General features: G+C 46.3%; 1 protein-coding gene and 1 long non-coding RNA gene across 4 annotated transcripts; both read right to left on the reverse strand.

Annotated features, from left to right (window-relative positions):
- Positions 1-425: 425 nt before the first annotated feature.
- Positions 426-17,894, reverse strand: ACVR1C (activin A receptor type 1C). 3 transcript variants are annotated; one of them, XM_009273155.2, is made up of 8 exons: positions 17,672-17,840; positions 5,516-5,755; positions 2,994-3,224; positions 2,597-2,764; positions 1,905-2,061; positions 1,274-1,398; positions 881-1,011; positions 426-551 (listed from the first exon to the last, which is right to left on the reverse strand). In XM_009273155.2, exons 1-8 carry the CDS (start codon positions 17,823-17,825, stop codon positions 426-428), a joined length of 1,332 nt encoding a protein of 443 aa, XP_009271430.1. In that variant the 5' UTR covers positions 17,826-17,840. The 3 variants fall into 3 exon arrangements, with proteins under 3 accessions (XP_009271430.1, XP_009271431.1, XP_009271432.1); XM_009273156.1 differs by lacking the exon at positions 5,516-5,755 and having other exon boundaries at positions 17,672-17,894; XM_009273157.1 differs by lacking the exons at positions 2,994-3,224; positions 5,516-5,755 and having other exon boundaries at positions 17,672-17,894.
- Positions 8,780-10,116, reverse strand: LOC109279284. Its single transcript, XR_002086110.1, has 2 exons — positions 10,032-10,116; positions 8,780-8,825 (listed from the first exon to the last, which is right to left on the reverse strand). It is a non-coding gene; the product is annotated as an uncharacterized LOC109279284 (long non-coding RNA).
- Positions 17,895-18,638: the final 744 nt, after the last annotated feature.

Consider the following 18,638-nt stretch of genomic DNA (forward strand, 5'->3'; position numbering starts at 1 on the left):
TAAAAGCTTGATTAAATTTGGTCTTTTACTTGGTTTGAGGATAAAACGTGTGGCTTTTCTTGCAAACAGGCTTTAACCAATATCAGCTATTTCCAATATGTTTGGGGTTTGACTAGGATAAAGAGCGCAATAGTGAAAGGTATTTTTACACTGTCATGGCGTTTTAAGCTCCTTTCTGCAATTAGCCTAGTGTCTAATTTACTTTAGAAAACCAAAGCAAGTCATTGACTTGCTGTATAAAACATGAACTACAAGTCAAAGCTGCCCCTTCCAGTGGCCAAATATGAAGCTGGATGTCAGTGCTCTGGTTTGGGCACTTAAATACTGAACCACGTTATGTGAGGTAGACCAAAAATAAAAATAATATCACATGTTGAAAGACGAACAGAAGAATTCATTCCCCTCTCTTCCTCCAGGGAGCTCTGTCAGGCTTTGGAGTCCTCCTGCACACAGAGCTGTGAAATCGTCTTCTTAATACGCAGCGCGGTCAGCCGCGCGGCACCGTTGGCGTACCAGCATTCGCGCATTATCCTGCCCATTACTCGCAGCGCCTGCAAATCAGAAATTAGAAGAACAGGTCAAGAATAAAACCGTCACCTCCTGCTTTTAATTTTTTTAAGTGCAATACTGGAAGATAAAATACAGCGCTCTCAAATGGTAATACAACAGCAATACCATAAATTAAGACCTATATTCCAGAGAGTTCAGCATTTGGTGCAAAGACAGTTTTCTCTGTATTCACCTGGGAGCTGAAAAAGAGCGAGACATCTGAAATGCATTTAAATTCAGGAGAGGCTGGACATTGAGTTCCCTTTGTCCCGCTGAAAAATTCTGTCTTAATTTAAACATGCCTTGTAATAAACTGGAAAACTGCTTTTACCTCACAGCTTTGCCACTGGTTTGGAATATTTGGTCTGAGCTTCTGCTCACAAACTACCCTTCTCATATCTTCTATCGAAGGATCAGAAGGCACAACATCATAGTAAGGCAACTGGTATTCCTCAGTGATTCCTAGGAAAGATTTATTGCGTAGGTAACACAAAATCCAAAGTAGCTGCTCCAGAATAAACTCTAATTGTTTGGTTTTACAGGCAATGAGAGAGAGCAGAGGAACATCTGGGGCCGCCTTGAACAACTGCTCCACAACAGACTTCTACCACCACATGCTGCCAAGATAACTGAGAGTGCAGGGGCAGGGACATAGATAATTGCTTTTGTTTTATTTAAGATGAAAGCGGTCTGGATTGCAAAATGAAAAGGCCAGAAACCTCACCTCCAACAGAGCACCTTCGGGCTATCTCCCAGTATACTAGCCCAAGAGAGTATATGTCTGCACGCTTGAAGGACTCGAAGATGTTCATGTTCATCACATCATCAAGTATCTCAGGAGCCATATACCTTTAAAATACACAAAGGTCAGTTTGCTAGAGGGAGTTCGTGCGAGAGCACAGACTGCAGCTGTGCTGCTGCATGCCAGGGCCAGGTAGCAGCCGGTCCTACTGGGAAAAAGGGAAAAGGGAAACTCCTTTTGACAGCGATTCCGAATGAAAGCAAGAGATTTGGCCTGGGTGATGAATTTAATGCTGTGGCTGTTTAGACACACATCGCCGTGACTCCTCACGGCGCTGGGAGCGATGCCCTGACTACGCCCAGAAGCACACGGGGTGACCGACACACGATGTCCGCGCTCCGCATGGGTTGGCAAGCTCTGTCCCGAGCCAGGGCTGGCAACCGCCTTCTGCATCTGCCCAGCGGGGACAGAGGGCTTGGGTCAGTTGCCAACACTCGACAGATGCCAAAAGCAGAGGGGGAGGTCACCAACGGAGGAAAGGGCCGAGAGGGCTGAGAGAAGCTGTCTCCATGGGGCGAGCCGGGCCGGCGGTCGGCAGCCCGCCCTCACCCACCTCCTGGTCCCCACCCTGGGGTTCTGGGGAATGTCGATGGTGTTCAGCACCGAGTCGTGCTTCACCGCCAGGCCCAGGTCCGCGATGGCGCAGCTTTCATTCCTCTTCACTAGGATGTTTTTAGATTTCAGATCTCGGTGCGCAATGGCTGGCTTGCCTGTTCACAGAAAGAGAAAGCGACGTCAATTTTGATAACAACAGTATGAATTTTAATATAACGAGCAAGGAAGCAAAAACAGTTTTATTCAACTTTGTTACTATACCCTGTAAAAAAACATTGAAGCCTATTTTGTACCAAGTAAAGCTCTGCTAAATGCCATCAAATTAAAAAAAAAAAGCCTTGAGGGCATTTTTGTTCCAATATCTGTGTTTCAGGAATAAAACACAAGATGAGAAACACTAAGTTCACCCTCCGAATTTGTTTAGAAAATCCTTCATTAGCGCTCCCCTTTAGCACAGCTGCTCCCACAGACATCCACTTAAAGACATGGACAGAGGCGCAGACAGTGAAAATGGGAAGATGATATTCCTATTCTCTGTTTATACCGTATCACATAGTGTTACACCAATACTGTTTCTTGCGGTATAACAGTTTGTAAGATGCTTTATTATACCACATCACCCATAAACACTTTTGCAAACACTTAAGTTCCTTAGAATACTGGAAAGAGAAGTGGAAGGGAAGCACTTGCCTTGCGTGCCAACGATCTCCATGTGGAGGTGCGCCAGGCCGCTGGCCACCGACAGCGCCAGCTTGACCATGCCCTCCACCGTCACCGTGCCTCTGTTCAGGTAGTCAAACAGGGACCCTTGCTCATGGTACTCTGAGACAAGCCAGAGCTGAGTCCACGTCCCGTTATCTACCCAGAGGAAGCAAGATTATTCAGATTTATGAAAACTTAGCCAGGAAAAGCCTTCCCCGTTTTGTGGCCAGCTCAGGCATGCAAACAAACAAGTTTGCCGGCCGCCCCACCGGGAAGGAGCTCAGGACAGCTGCGAGGTTCAAAGTGGCATTTCAGATGGGAGCGGGGGCAGCGAAAGCAATTCTGCGATAGACACCCGGGGTTTCACACATGACTCGCAGCATACCCTTGTTATCAGCAGCAATAAAGCCCAGGATGTTTTCGTGTCTCAGCATAACCGTCTGATAAATTTCTGCCTCCCGAAACCAGGACCGTTCGTCTCTGGAGGAGAAGATTTTCACAGCTACATCTTCCCCGCACCATTTTCCACGCCAGACTTCACCAAATCGGCCTTTTCCTACAATTTCCTGCAGGACAATAGTCCTTGCGATTGTTCTTTGTACGAGCAGAGGTAAACCTAGTTTAAAAAGAAGAGACGGATATTTGTGAAATAGTTCACCAGTGATTTTTAAATCACAAAGTTAGAGGTTCTCCAGTGAGTTGTACTCATGACTTTGCTCTCAAAGAGTACCACGGGAAAATCCTCTCCCAACCAAAATCTCCCACAATCGTATTTTTTAATGTTACTTGCCAGATGAGTGTACATCACATCTGTCACTAGGTACAACAGACAATCTCAGTCCTGAAAGAAGTCAGGCATGAGCTCTCACTCCCACCAGCTCCGCGCAGACTGAAGACCAGAGTGTCAGGTTTTGGTGCGTGCCAGTGACAGCCTAGCGTCTGTCACTCTGCCAAGGGACACCAGGGAACCCCCCTTGCACTGGGGACAAGCTCCACAGACTCCTTCAAGAGCCATAACCCAGTCTGGGTCACAACAGGAATTACATACCCTTCAGATAAGGGGGCGGGTGAAAGAAACAGAAAAGGTCTGAAAAACTGGCGTGTACACCATGGCCTGCCTGGAAAATAAGCCCAGCTTTGCTATTCTGTTGACAAAGGAAAAAAGACTGGCCGTGGCCAATGTGTAAAAAGCCACGATAGACCGCAATAACCGTGCACTGGCAAACGCCACAGCTGGACCTCAGCCCCGCCAGTCCCCACGCCGGGCATCGCCTGCCATGTCCTGGGCAGACTTCAGGGGCTTCCACCCCCAGCTCTGCCACGGCACGTCCTACCAGCCCTGCCCCAAAGTCAGCGCTCTCTTCCCCTCCCACTGTTCTCAGTAAACCACTACACAGGTGTATTTTCCAGCAAAACCAGGAGACCCCTATGACACAGGCACCTTTCTTTCCCCAAACTCTACCTCCCTAATAAATTTAAAAAACATAAAAAAAATAAAAAGGCAGGCCTGAACTATTTAATTTGGTTTGATATGGACTACAGTTTGTTTTGCAGTCAATTAGTTGATCTGTTCTGGCTGAAATTTTGAAAAAGAAAAATAAATTATCATAGCAGTTCCATTTTGGTTTGCTAGCCATTAAACCCTGCCTCATTTGATTTGATACTGTATTTGTTTGGGATTAAAACAAAGAATTTTATTTTTTTTTAAATCAAGAAAACCTTGCTTTTAACAGAGCAAAATAATCGGCGGGAAAAATCATAGTTTGAAGGTCAGCCTATTCAAATTTCTTCAAATTTTCCCTCCGGTTTCCTCAACAGAGCCCTCACACTCTGCAGCTGCTACTGCCTTCACACAGGCTTGTCCTGGCTGCCTGTGGCCAACCCCCGAGTCGCCTCTAGGCAGAGGGGAGCAAACTCGCTATTTGGCTGAAATCAGAACAAACTGTCCCGGTGCACGTGAGGCTCTGTCTGCTTCCACCGTGGGTCAGCACAAATAAAGCCCTGTTATTAGCTCAGGGATGTCTATGAACAGTTAAAACTTCAGGGTAAATAGAGCCAAAGTCTACTCATTATATCTGTGAAAAAACATTAGGGAAGTACAATAAATCAATCCTGAAGGGTATGTAGAGTTCATGGAAAATAAATTAAATTAAGAACCATTTATAAATTTTTCACTTATAAATAAAAGTAAGCATGAATTACATATTTTTCAAGTAAATAAAAATTCTAGTTACAGAAAGCTGGGTTGTACACACCAGCCATGCCACCAGCCTGATGAGCTGGAATTTTTAAATTCCCACCTCATTTTTGCATTTCTTTGATTTAAGAAGTTCTCAATAGCAATGGAGGCATCATAGTAGATAGGATATCAGAAATGGGAAAAATATTAAAAAGGTTGGCGTTCTGCTCAAAACGGGAATTTGGAGTAACGTTATTCTGGCACTGCTATAAAACTTTCAGGAGTGGCATCCTGACTCATTCAGTTAAATTTAGTACCTTTTATTATCAGCTATGCCACATCAGCCAGCAATGTTTTGTTTCACACTTGAAACTGACTTCTGAATTAACTTTTTTAACTCTTCCATTCAAACAAAGAATCGAACTTTTGTAATTTGACAGAAAAAGAGCAAACAAAGCCCTATTGCCACTGTAAGGCGTGGCCAAGCATATCAGCACAAAACCTCCCTTGACATAAAACTTGTCACCAGCATAAAAGCCTCTGAGATAAGACCCCCACCTGCACCCTCTGCCCTGCAGGCAATGTTCTTCATCGCCTTACAAGCAAGGTGGCACATTTCCCTTTGGTTTAAGCATCAAGAAAATTTGCTCCAAAAGTTGGCAGCGAAGCAATGGCAGCCGCGCCGAGGCGAGGGCGGCGGGCAGGGCGGCTGGGCAGCCCCCACGTACCAGAGCCAGAGCCGGAGGTCGTCATGTCGTAGATGAGATCCTTCAGCGTCTTCCCGGAGTTCACCAGGTTGCACTCAGAGAGGGGCTCCTCCACGTTGGGCTGCTTCACCCTGCCACGGGTGCAGCGCTGGCCCTGGCAGGTGCATGCCGCCAGCACCGCCGCAAGGGAGAGGACGCAGACCGGCACCGCCACTGTCACCGCCAGCACCACAGGTCCCGCGCTGGCTCTGCCGGGAGACTCTGATGCTTTTGGAAGACAACAAGGGAGAGCAGGGTGGAGGGAAAAAGGCGGTAAGTGAAGGGCTGTGGAGCAACAGCGTATTAAGATTTAATGATTTCCCACAGTCGTCCTGACCGGGACTGGCAGCAGCGAGACAGACCACATTTCTGTAAGTTATGGAGTCTCTTCCCCCAACACCTTTTCTGCAGGTAGCTTGGACTCAGGTTAGCACTGTGATCACCACTGAACACCACCATCTCAGAGAGGACGCCCCACCAGCAGTTCCTCAAGGAAACACCAGTGGAGACGTTCAGCAGCACGTGGCTGGTGGCAGCACAGCTGGAGGTAAGGTGCCCTACAGACCATCGCCGCGCCTGCCCCCAGGAACAGCCCCGGGAAAGCACCTCAGGCATGCTGACCCCCCCCCGCAGGGTACTGTCCGGCTTTATCTCCACTTCTCTCTTACTAAACCCACACAGACTTCTCACAGCACAACGTGTCCTGGCCACCAGCTTCTCCAGCTAGTCCTACCCCACCTCTCAGTACCATTCAAGACAGAAAACACCTGAAGAATATTTCCTTGCAAAACATTTCCTTTCAAAAATGCAGCAGGGACCCTACAAAGTACACATTTTTAATCTGTTGCATTGTCAAAATGCCATTTGTCTGCAGTTAGCTGATCCCCCACCTCCCCACTGCAGAAGATCAAGGGATAGGACCAGCAAGCTCACTGCGGGAGCCAGACCGAGACGTAGCCTGGTGCACGGGGCTGCACCAGCATGACCACCACCGCAACAGCCAGCAACTTGCATTTCGCATGCGCTAGGACAGACGGCAGCTCCACACACAGGTAACCTGCATTCAGTGAGAGACACCTTACTGGCTTTACAACCAGTGGGCGCAGTGCCCTTCCCACACTTGAAAGTTTGTGTATAAATTTCTCAGCACACTGTCCCTCCTGAAAACAAATCCCCAGAAAAAACAATTTCCCAACACTTAATGCATATGGGAATACAAAGTTCTAGTAAATGAGGCATTAAAAGGATTTCTAAGACGGAACACTTTTGGAACTTGTGTTCATGAAGCTGTATTTCACAAGGGTCAAGAAATGGGACTGTCCTAGATCATTTTCCATTTTAAAACTATAGGGGTAAAAAACATATCAAGAAGCTATAGGAATACATTATTAAGGTATTTACTTGCACATGCACACACACAAAAATCCCTTAATGCCCCCAAAATTGTAAATAAGCTTAAAAAAGAACAAAAAAAAACACAAAACCAAAACAATCAACCAACACCCTCCCCAAAATAAAACAGAAACACAACCCCAAAAAAAACCTTCAACACTCAGAATCACAAGTACCAAACAGTGGATCTAAAGGCTACAGAAGATTTAAGAATCATGAACTCCACACCATGCAAAGTCACCCCTTAGCCATTCTAGAAAACAAAAAGCCCCTCTCTCCCTTTAGGCAAATGCTAAGCAATGTGTACACTGAAATCTGAATTTTGAGAGTAACTGAGACTCCCAAGTCACTTCAGCGAAGACGCAGCTCAGAAGCAGCAGCCTGATGGCCCTCAGCATTGACTGTTACTTTCCTCCAGTTAATATTACAATAGAAGTACTTCTTCAAAGGACCTTGCCAAGCCACGCACTCCATCATTCCGAAGTGCCAGGAGCAAAGTTAGCTGTGCAAAGTTAACTTGTTCCTTTTTCTTCTCTTCCTTACATTTTAGCACTATGCACTTAAACTAAGTGAGAAAAGAAAATAAAATGTAACAACAGAAGGCCCCATGTCCATTCACAGCGCACAATTCAAACCATTCTAAAAACAAAGTTGTTATGTCTTGCCCACGGGCTTTTCCTTTAACAGATTTCAACAGGACACTCAAGCGGTTATCTGGTAGATTTGTAAAAGGATTTGCAAGCAGGATTCCTCCTTGCAACTGCTGCTTGTTAACCAGTACACCGTGATTTCCTAAGCCGGTTTTAATTACGTTTCCATACGGCAGAGATTTCCCCTGAGGCAGGTATGAAGTGCAGTAGGTACATATCCTCTATCATATGAGCTTTGGTGCTGTCGCTGGGCACCGCGCCTTGCAGAGCTGCTCCTGCCACACGGGACCGCATGGCTGAGACGCTGCGTACGGCTGCGAGGCGCCAGCTTTGTGCATGCTGAAGGCTGCAGAGGAGGACTGCCGCGCTACGCAGCAGGGTACGTAGCTGGTATGATGCGCCAGGGTGAGGAGCTGTCCCCTGGGTGTTTGGCATGCAAACCACAGCACTTCTAAGTGCATCACCCAAATCAATGTCCTCACCTGCAGATCTAAGCAGATTCATTATCTATCGGCAGTTGCTGTTAAAGACAAACATGCACAAGATACTTACTATAAAATGTCAGTTCTTTCCACCAACTGCTGAAAAACAACATAACATGAAATGAACAAAATCTGAAACTTTATTGTTTTTAGGCCAGTGCAAACAGTATCAAAAAGAAAATAATCAGGAAGCTTTGAACAGCAACAACCGAACCAGTGGGAAGAGAGAGACTCAGAAGTGCATCTTCGCAGGCTGGCACGCGAACTCCGTGCCCTGAACCAGAGCAGCAATTCTCCCTTCTGCAAGCAGCAGTGACAAGCAGCCCTGCGGGAAAGTATTTGCTCCTAGCAGTGAGTGATCTTAAGCGCCTGCAGAGCCTGTGGATGCTGCACATGTTGAACATCAACAGGCAGGCAGAGAGCAAGCAGTGGTCCTGGTGGGACATCCTTCACCTGTGCCTGCTGCTCGTGCCTGAGCCCCGCCGTACGCCCACATTGTCTTCTGCTGGAGAGTCGTTGCACTTCATCATCGCACGGTCTGCTGCCAGGTCACAGCAGTCCCTCCTCGCAGCGTACGCTCACTGCTGTCCTGTATCCCCCTCCCAGTCCTTCCAGCTCCTTCCTTCTCTTCCTTCTTTTTTCGCAGCTCCCTCCATTCCAGAGCACCACTCTTTCCAGAAGCAACTTCTTAAAAATCTCCAGGTTTGTTCTCTTTTTCTTTACTTTCAAGCCTGTTTCTTTGCAGTCTGGATGTTACAGGTGGCGCACCTGTACAGGCAAAAAAGAGTAACAGTTACTGTTGGCTTTCTTTTTATTTTAAAATTATATACATACCCATGTATATACATAAAACTTCCCAGGAACTGGGAAGCGGCTTTAGAGACACTTTGAATAGGAGAAAAGCCAAGTTCACTAAGTGCACAATAAATTACTTCGCTTAGCTTTTCTTAGCTGTTCCTGAACCAGTTGCACATCACATTGCTGCAGTAACATCTCACCCTGCATTTAGAGAGACTGCACAGGTCATGATTTCAGACTGGCAGCTAACGGAGTAACTGGGTGATGACAACAAGCACAAAGCATTGAGGCGTGGAGCAAGGCGAGTTGAGAAATGTGCATTTCCACAAGCACTCTTTTCATTGCAGGACATGCTCCCGACTCACGATGAACCTAAAAGAAAGTACCCATTTTTGAAGAGTTTTTAATATTAAAGCCGTATTATTGTACTGGCTATGCCTACACTACCTTGTCCATACATTCTGCAAATCTAGATTCGGTTTATAGATTTGCCAACAGAATTAAGTGAGACAACAATGCGGTTTAGGCTTCTGGGACATGACAATTTGTAACTTGCAGTGCACTGTTTGTACATTGTAAACCACCGAAACAGGTTTTATAGCAGAATTTTAAGGGGCTCATAAAAAATGCTCAGTACGTCTTCAAAAAAAAGCAACAAAACCATTTTTATCAGAAAAAAGGTCTTGAATTTTAACAGAAAAGTGATCTGACACATTTTCACTGAAAACGTATATGAGCACAGTTTGTATCATTAAAGAACTGCGGTGCAGGCTTTGTGAGAACTGCATCAGAACTTAATTTTTAGAGATATTTCCCTCCCATATGGCATTTTGGGAGCCAGGCAAGCAGCGGGACAGGCAGGAAAAAGCGGCAGGTCTAGCAGGGACACAGTGAGCACAGCAGGCCAGCAAGCTCATTTTGACACTCTGGGGCAAGCAGCAGGAGAAACCTTGGCCAACGCAAGAGGATGGAGGAGGGAGCACAGAGACAAAGACACTCATGGCCATTCTGGGGCTGCAGAGCGAGACGTCCGAGCGAAGCAGAAGCAAAATTCAAAGACTCTCTCACATCCACTCAGGAGGGTGACATCCAGCACCAGGAATACAAACAGACGCCAGCTTTATGACTTATGCAGTGACAGTTGTTCAGAATAAGATCAAGTTCAGTGATGCTTACAGGTCTCCTGAGATGCTGCTAAGTTGAGAGCGCTCAAGTGCAGAAGGCAAGTTAGCAGTGAGACTGGAAGCTGAGGTGTCCGGGCCAGTTTGCACAGGGTCTCCACCGAGTTCCTGGGAAATGAAGAGATCCTGACTGTCTAGAGAAGTTTCTTGGAAGGAGTCCACCGGAAACCTCCTTTGTCATCCTTTAGTCTACTGTCTGTACCAAAGACAAAGTGCAGATCAAGGCTGGTGGCAACTACTCAAACCCTTTCCAGTTCTTCATAGAGCACACGCAGGAGACTTGAGAAGTACCAGCGCTGTGATTTCTGCTTTACAGTTGGTTGTAGGCCATCTTCAATCCTGACCCCTTGCAGCACCATGTCCTGCAGCCAGCACCGCAGCCGTGCCCATTTCTGGGCTTGCACACCATGACCCCTTGGGGATCCCTGGGGCTTCCCACAGCACAAACCACACACAGAAGGAGTGACAAACAGCACAAGTGCAAAATACATGACACGCAAGGTACAAACTGTAATTAATGGCGACATCACCAAATAGGTGTGGTAACGTTTACAAGCAGTTGTGCAATGTTAAACTCCCTGGGAAATAAGAAAATCCTTCATGACTACCTAAAAGCATCAAATCAACACCATTAATCATAACATTTTGCAATCTGATTTCAAATGTACTATTCAATGACTTACTAATCAAGAATAGAAGCTGAAGACATGTTGCCATGTGTGAAACAAAAATAGCACATCTGGTAATATTTAGCAATTTCACAATATGGTATAGTTATATTCCAAGTTGTGTAAACAAAAGAGTACTTTTAGGCAACAAAAAGAGGAAGGATTTTTTACCCTCCAATGGAAGAGACATTCTCACACACATTTGCCTTGCTTTTGACATATAACGGGCACCTTAAGACTTCTAAAAGCCCTAAACTATGCACATTTAAGTTCCTAAGCTACTCGGGGAAAAAAATTACGTATTCTTTCCAATGTAGTAAGAAAATATATTGCATCTAATGGGGGGCTCTAGTCAGACATACAGAATACTTTTAAACAATTTCAAAAGTACACAATTTGGACTAGAGTCTAAAATTAAGTTTTTCCAGCGTTCACCATGACTACAGACCCCATCACCCCTTTCAGGACATTCAGAAATCAGCTGGAAAAGGTCTGCTTAAGGATCCAGAAGTTCAAGCAAACCCATCAGGGATACAGCTACGAGATAAACAGATGCATTATCGGAATTGCTATTTCCCCCCCTCGCCTGTACCCAGCCCTGCTTTCTCTTTGCATGGCAGTATTCTTACCAATCCCTCCAGAGCCAAGATGGACAAAAGCATGTGAACTATTTGCAGAACGAGACATCCACAGAGCAGCACTGAACTGCACCGACACGAAGAGTAGACAGGTTTAGTGCGTCTCATGCAGCTATTTCAGTCTCTGAGCAGCTCTGGCCACAACCCAAGCTGACAGCCCATGTTCTGTGTCACAGACAGCTAACCTCCTAACAGCCAGAAAGAGAACGTCCGTAATTTAGAGGCTGATGTGTTCAGTCCAGCTGTTACTGGACTGAAGCACTTCTCACACTGGCCTACACAGGTCCCAGCGATCAAATCTTCTCCAGTGCACCCTGACCAGGCCCACCCCTGGAAGGCTGGAAGGCACTAGATCCAGATGGAAGTTGGTCACAAGCAGCTCTTCCTCCCTACTTCTTTTTTCTGAGTCCTGACCTCCATCCGAGGCTGTCCGTGCCACAGCAGGCAAGCTCATCTTTTTCATTAAAAAGCCAAACCAGAAAACAGTCAGCTAAATGAAGTTTCTGTTACCGTTTTGCAGCAGAGTAGTAACACGAACTGTTAGATGTTGGCTGCTGAACTCTAGCAGTGGCGTTCAGAGACCATCGGTTAAGAGGAAACAAAGCGGCCACACAGAAGAGAGAAAAAAAATACCAAAATATTTCCCCTCTTCTTTTTTTGCTCCATTCCCCATCCTCCCTGGTTTTATCCATCACTAACATTTTAGGAGAGTTAGTGAGAATTGTGGTTTGCCTCTTCACCCACTGTCCGGACCTTCCTTCTAACTCTATTCTCGGACCGAGTCCATGCTGGGAAAACAAAGTCAGACCTTTTCACCCTGTTCAATAACAGACGAGGAACGCCAAAAGTAAAAGAGAGGGAAAGCCAGAGCCTTGCCCTGAACCGCACCCTGCAGCACAGCCTGCGCATCTCTCTGCCCTTCAGGACCTGGGGAAGCTCTCAAGGTCCATAAACAATTAGAAGAGACTTCCCTTACAATTTATATTCAAACACTGGGTTTTATTCAGAAAGCTATTAGCTGAAGGCTGATTTTTCTCATTTTCTGGATTAATATGTACCTTATAAAACTTCTGGTACAGTAGTGTCTGACTTCTTTAATACTAACATATCCATGTATACAATTCTCCTAAAAGGGCTTTAACGTCTTTAGGCATTTTCAAACAGGTAAATGAACAGTAATTATTTGTCCATGCAAAACCTACACACGATATTAAAAAAAAAAAAAACCAAAATATGAGAATCTTGCCCAACAATTAGTCTAACCGGTACCATCCATCTCTCTTGGCCATACGTATATACTCAAGGGATTTTTGTCTTAGGAATTCTATTATATTTCCCTTTCTTTCATCCCAGTGTGTGCCACTGTAGGTGATACGAGGGCCATTTGTGCCTTTGTCCAGTTTGGGCAATAGGAATAAAGAAGAGAGCTGGAAATTACTTATTATACAGTTTGTTAATCCTACTATTAGCTTAATCTTGTTCCATAAAGCCTCCTTTCTCCTCTGACTCATTTTCCATTATGCAAATACAGAACAGAAATCATACGCTTTTTATCTCAAGTTCTGGAGATGCTGCCGTGCCAGGTCACCCAAAACAGAGCAGAGAGGAGACCGTTCTTGCTGTGTGCTGCCTTTTGCTGGAATGACAGAGGGACTTTTCAAGTGAAAACGCTAAAACCAGAGAATTCTTTGCTGTGCTGAAGTTTCCAACCAACTCACGGACGTGTGGCTGTACACACTGAACACATCCTCATGTTTCTTCTCAGAGAGGCCGACATTTTCTTTAGCCAGCCTCTGAAAGCAGCCTGGTCAGAAAGCCCAGAATCCTGTGACAAATTTGCAAACCCACCTGCACCCATCCAGCCTCAATTTTCAGCGTCTGTAAAGATGGAGACTTAATATCCAGCGTCACTAGGTGTTTCGAGATCAAGAGGTTAGAATGAGTAGCAGCATGAACTTTTCTCCACACATCTATAGACATGCAGACAAAGACACCAGAGCCCAAGAAAGTCCTGTTAACTATATCTGGTAATAAATGTAAAGCGCCTGAGCCTTCAGGCTCTGGTTCAACAGCTGCTGAGTCACTGCCTCCACCTAAGGAGGTAATTGAAGTCAACATCAATTTCGCTGCTTTGGAGAAGGGATGGGAAACAAGTTCCCCAGCCTGTATTTACTCTTCCTGGGGCCAAACACCACTCTCCACAATAACCGAATGTAAGCATCAGGTTATAAGAAGCTCCAGCATTCTGCTCCAGGGCTGCAGGTAAAGGTCCACCATCTATGAACAGGCTTGTGAGTGGGGTAAATCCCACTCACAAGTGGGGTGGGGAGAGAGATCACAAGCACTGTCTCCCAGATCTGAAACATGCCCTGAAAATCCTGTGAGACACAAGTCTACAACAGGAAGAAGTCTTCTAGATCTATTAGCAGCTCCTCAAAACAGTCTGTTACATGCTGAGGTGCACAGAGGCAATTTCTCATACAGAGAGAGATTCACAGAAAGGTCCGTCGAGGAAGAGGCACGCAGGTCGTTTTCTGCAGCCCTGTTACGACATCCCACTGACAGGGGAAGGTCACCTCAAGTCACCCGCTGGGGCAGAAAGTATCCCAGTTAAAATAGTAGAAACCTGGAAATAAAGTCAGGGTAACCCAGAAAAGCCCTAATTACTGCAAACTAATCCTGCGCTTTGAAACTTAGCACCTGTTAATGCAAAATACTGTAATGAAATCCCTGCCAACAATGAGTATATAAAAAGCAGGTATCCAGGTTGAATCTGTCCTTAGAAATGTATATTTTCATACATTGCAAAAAAACCCCAAACCACAAAAACCCAACAACTCAAAACAAGAACAACCTCCCCTCATGCACGGCACAGTAACAAGAGCTCTGCTGCTGACTGAGGCACGCAATGCCATCTACAGTTTTACTACAGAAATTCATGCACGGGCAATCAAAAAAACCCAAACTGCTTCCTGCTCTCCGAGATCCTCATGCTGCAAGTCACACTATTGTTTTCCAGTCACTCTTCATACATTTACAGCGTAAGCCCTTGGTAATTAACACACAGTCGAGCCAAAGCAGGTCAGCATGAAGAAGAGCTGAGGGACGGGCTTGTGTCCCCAGCTAAGCGCAGCTGCAGTAACAGGGAAGAGCCTGCAGAAGCTCCTGCCTCATCTGGCAGGGATGTGCACCACACTGGACCTTCTCAAGGCTTCTCCTCCTCTGTGAGATTCACTCCTGCCTAAAGGCAAGCTTTTCATATCCACGTGCTCTACTTTTAAACTTTTAAACTAGAATCTGCATGATGGGGGGGGAAGAGAGAGAACTTCCATATCTAGATGTCTGTACCAAGTGTCAAACTGCATGTATTATTACTCTTTAAAAGAGAGGGTCGTGGGAGGTGGGCTGGCTTAAATAAGTACCTTGACAAAGCAGGTGTATTTCAAGACCAGAGAGCCTGTGTGCCAAGTTAGGGACTAATAAACAGACCCAGTGGCTTAGTTACCCACCACGGCTGGCGAGGGACAACCAACCAACACGAGACAAGCCGTATAATGGTACACAGTGACATGCCGGAGGAAGAGGTGGCTTTACACACGGACCTCTGGGCCAAGCAATCCTACCTGGGGCCTTGCACCAGCACAGTTCAAGCGCAGCAAGTCCCAGCTGTGCGAGTCCTGGCGTGGCCTGTACTCAGTAGCGGAAACAAAATCTTTTACAATGTCAGTAAGATAACGGACTAATTACTAAACCTAGAACTGCCTCCATGTTTTGTCAGACCAGTTGACAGTTCCAGTGCTGGTTACCTGCTATGGTGCCTCCACTTTAAATTTCTTGCCCTCAGTCAGAGAGGAACCCAAGATCTAGATTTGGATTTCTGAGTGCCATATTAAGACCAAAAGTGAAAGAAGGAAAAATGCAAGCTGAGCAAGCAGTTGCCTAAAAACTCGCTGTGGAAACAGCAATTTCCTAAGCACAGGAACACACCTACAAACGCAGCCTAGGCAATGGCATTCAAACTGTTTTCCCCCACAGCAGAGCCCGCCGCCGGCACGGCAGGTACACCTCCGGCTCGAAACCTCCTGACGCGAAGAACACAGGTGCTGCAGCGGCAGCCCAGGACAGCACAGGCTCATGCAGCCCAGCTCCCTCACCTACATACCCAGCTATACCCCTTGGAAAGTTTATTTTTACTGGGGCCCAAATGAAGCTTTCCTATAATATGAATTATGTGAAGAAGGGCTGTCAGAAAAGACCAGCAAACAAATAACATTAGCACTTTCAATTTTCAGCTAACGTGAATTCCCCCAAATGTTTAGAGCAAAGGGCTCAGGCTAAAAATTAAGTGAGTAATTTTCTCTGGTACTGAAATATGAAACCAGAGGTTTTGCAACAACCAGTTCAAGCGCTAGGACGACAGACATGCCTCCACCGCTCCTCTATAAATAGCAGTTTTCTCCCAAGATTCCAGCATCCCAAATTGGGGGGGAAAAAAAAAAAAAAGCATGGTATTTTATTTCTACATTTTAGAGCATGACTACTATCAGTATCTCCCTTCTGTTGTCAACTGAAAGAAAAATACTTAAATAATCCTTATTCCTGCCCCAAGCAACAGGTGAGATTAGATACCGGGGTACAGACCTCCCAGCTGTCAGGCTTCTACCTAGGCTGGCTCCTTCAGAGAGGCTGGTGGGAACTGACCTTCCTCTGGCAGCATCCAGCATCTGCCTGTCTGCACCGGGAGATGAGGGTCCCCAAGGCTACCACAGCAACTCCCCCACGGTCTGCCCTCCTGTATCTTATATGATATAGCAAGTGCTTCCAGTAACAGCCTTTTAAATTCTGTTAAGTACTATAAGATAGCAGCTTAAATGCAAGTTATAATTGTAAATTATGTATTAATTTGCATCTTTCTTACCTGTAACATCTCTCACTGGTGTAAGTATATAAAAAGGTATCATCTGATAAAGTTGTATATTTTTACAGCTTTTTCAAAAAAGCCTGGATTAAACACAAATCTTGGAAAGAAGAGTCAAATAATTAAACCTAAAAATAGGATAAATATTTATTTTTAAAAAGCACTGAATCAACTTCATTACACAATTTTGAGTCTGGCAGACTCAAGTACTGCACCAGCTGTGTAATACACAGAGCTCCTGGAAGTGCAAATCTTTTTCCTCCCTCTAATTGGGACCAGGAATCTTACACTTTCTCATCCCTGCTGGGCAAGGATCAATGATACCAATCTAACACTGAAGAAGAGCTGCCTTACAAGCTGCTAAAACGAACTGCAGAACCCCAAAGTTCAAGACAGACTACGAAGATTGCTGAAACGGCATCAGCCAAAGATGTCCCCCAGCAACGACTTGGTGTCCTTTACCCCTCTCACCCCCCAGCAGAAGACCCTACGTGCAGTATGACCCGTATCAACAGGGAGGACACATCTGCCTTCCTGACCACAACAGAGCCACTGCAAACCCCTTGCTTCTAATGCACAGGCACGCCAACATAAGCTGCAGTAATTGCTCATCAATCCAGATCACAAAGACATGGCACTCGGTGACACAGACTGGCCAAGGACAACAAGCAGAGCGGCTCTTCACATGCCAGGGGACTGCCCCATCAGAGGTCAAACCTCACCGCCGACCCAGACACTTGTCTGTCCGAAAACACAAGGGTGCATTTCCCATACACAATTCACAGTCAGCACCTACAACTAACTGCCTTCTTTCCAAACATCTCTAGTCTGAATTCTTACCTGAGCCATCTAAAGCAGGTCTTTTAAAAGCAGAGATGTTTGAAACTGTAAAACTTCAGCCAGTGCAAGGTCTTCATTACTTCCTTGTGATGCACCAGTTAACAGCTCTCAGCTCCTCACAACTGCTAATTCACAGCTGCTATACACTGCTGATCCATGCCCTATGGAAAGTCCCCAGTACATCAGACATCATCTTCCTAACGTCTAGACTAATGCCAATTCAAATCACAAACTCCCTTAAGATATTCCAGCCCATAAAATCTGTGAGGTTACAAGTCTGTTTCCTTCAGACACTTCCTTTCATCTTCACGGTTAATGCCTCGTGGGATATCAAAGACAGCATTTGGAGTACCTTTAGGAGATGCAAGAAATTCACTTTTCCCCAAATAGAGTTGCAGTTTAGATTTTCCTGTCTGAAACAAGTTGGGAAAAAAATAGCTACTGTTTTACAGACAGCCTTTAAAATCCCCATTAGCTGGCTCTCATGGTCACGTCCTCTGCACAGTATGTCTGCACTCTCAAGCTGTCACACAAGTGCTTGAACAGCATTTTGCACTCGGATGGCACTTACCAACGGGCAGGCGGAGGGTGATGTTGTTGCAGAAGTCGGTGTAGCAGCACTCAGTCTTTGTGATGTTCTTGGAACTGTGGCAGAAGACCTGCGCGTTCAGCTCCGGGAGGGAGACACAGGACTTGATCACCTCCTCCCGCCCATTGGTCAGCATGACAGAAGCCCAGCAGGCGCCCTCCGTCTGGCAGGTGAAGTTGGTGTGCTCGCACAGCTGGCACACGCACTTCAGACCTGAAAAAGAGGTTTCCAGCTTTCATGAGAAGACCCCGGGAAGACAGAGCCCCCCCCAGCAACCGTGCCAGCTTCTCTTGCCAGTCAGCCAAGGCTAGCTGGTTCACCATGAGCACCCTGCGGGAGCTCCAGCTCAGGTCCCGTGCCAGGGCCATCACCTATGCCGGTGAACGGGCTCCTGGGCTGCAGGAGGAAGCCAGTCCTGGGAGGCCCCCGATAGCACAGGTCCCCAACACCCACAGATGACAAGTTTTTAAACCAGGTGGTCCTTGGTCACAGGGAAGTGTATAGCATCCATCTCGCGTGGTGGAGAAGACTGACCACCCCAAGATGAAGTTTCTGTGAAAGCTGCCTTTTGCCTAGGTGGGGAGACGGAGGTTCAAGTCTTCAGGTTTATGTTCTCAGCTCCCATGGACTCAAGACAACACCTCAGACAATGCTCAGGACAAACACATGGGCACGTGCTCCATTTCAAGATGTCTCTTTAGACACAGCTACATTCATTATGTGCTGAATTTTAAATAATATCAACAGCCGCTGTTTAGGTAGCTGTGCTGACTTCCTGAAACACGGCCACCCCCCACCTGTGCCAGCCACCCCCCCTGCCCCGCGCTAGCAATACGCACGCCTTGCCAGAGCCGACTGGGTTAGAGCAACAAGTCTGAGGGATCGCCAAGATGCAAAGTCCCGGCACACACCACCCTACGCCCTACAGACAGACACGGGCAGTAACTAC

This window comes from Aptenodytes forsteri, unplaced genomic scaffold (genome assembly GCF_000699145.1).
Source record: "Aptenodytes forsteri isolate BGI_AS27 unplaced genomic scaffold, ASM69914v1 Scaffold174, whole genome shotgun sequence".
In the NCBI taxonomy this organism is placed as follows: Eukaryota; Metazoa; Chordata; class Aves; order Sphenisciformes; family Spheniscidae; genus Aptenodytes; species Aptenodytes forsteri.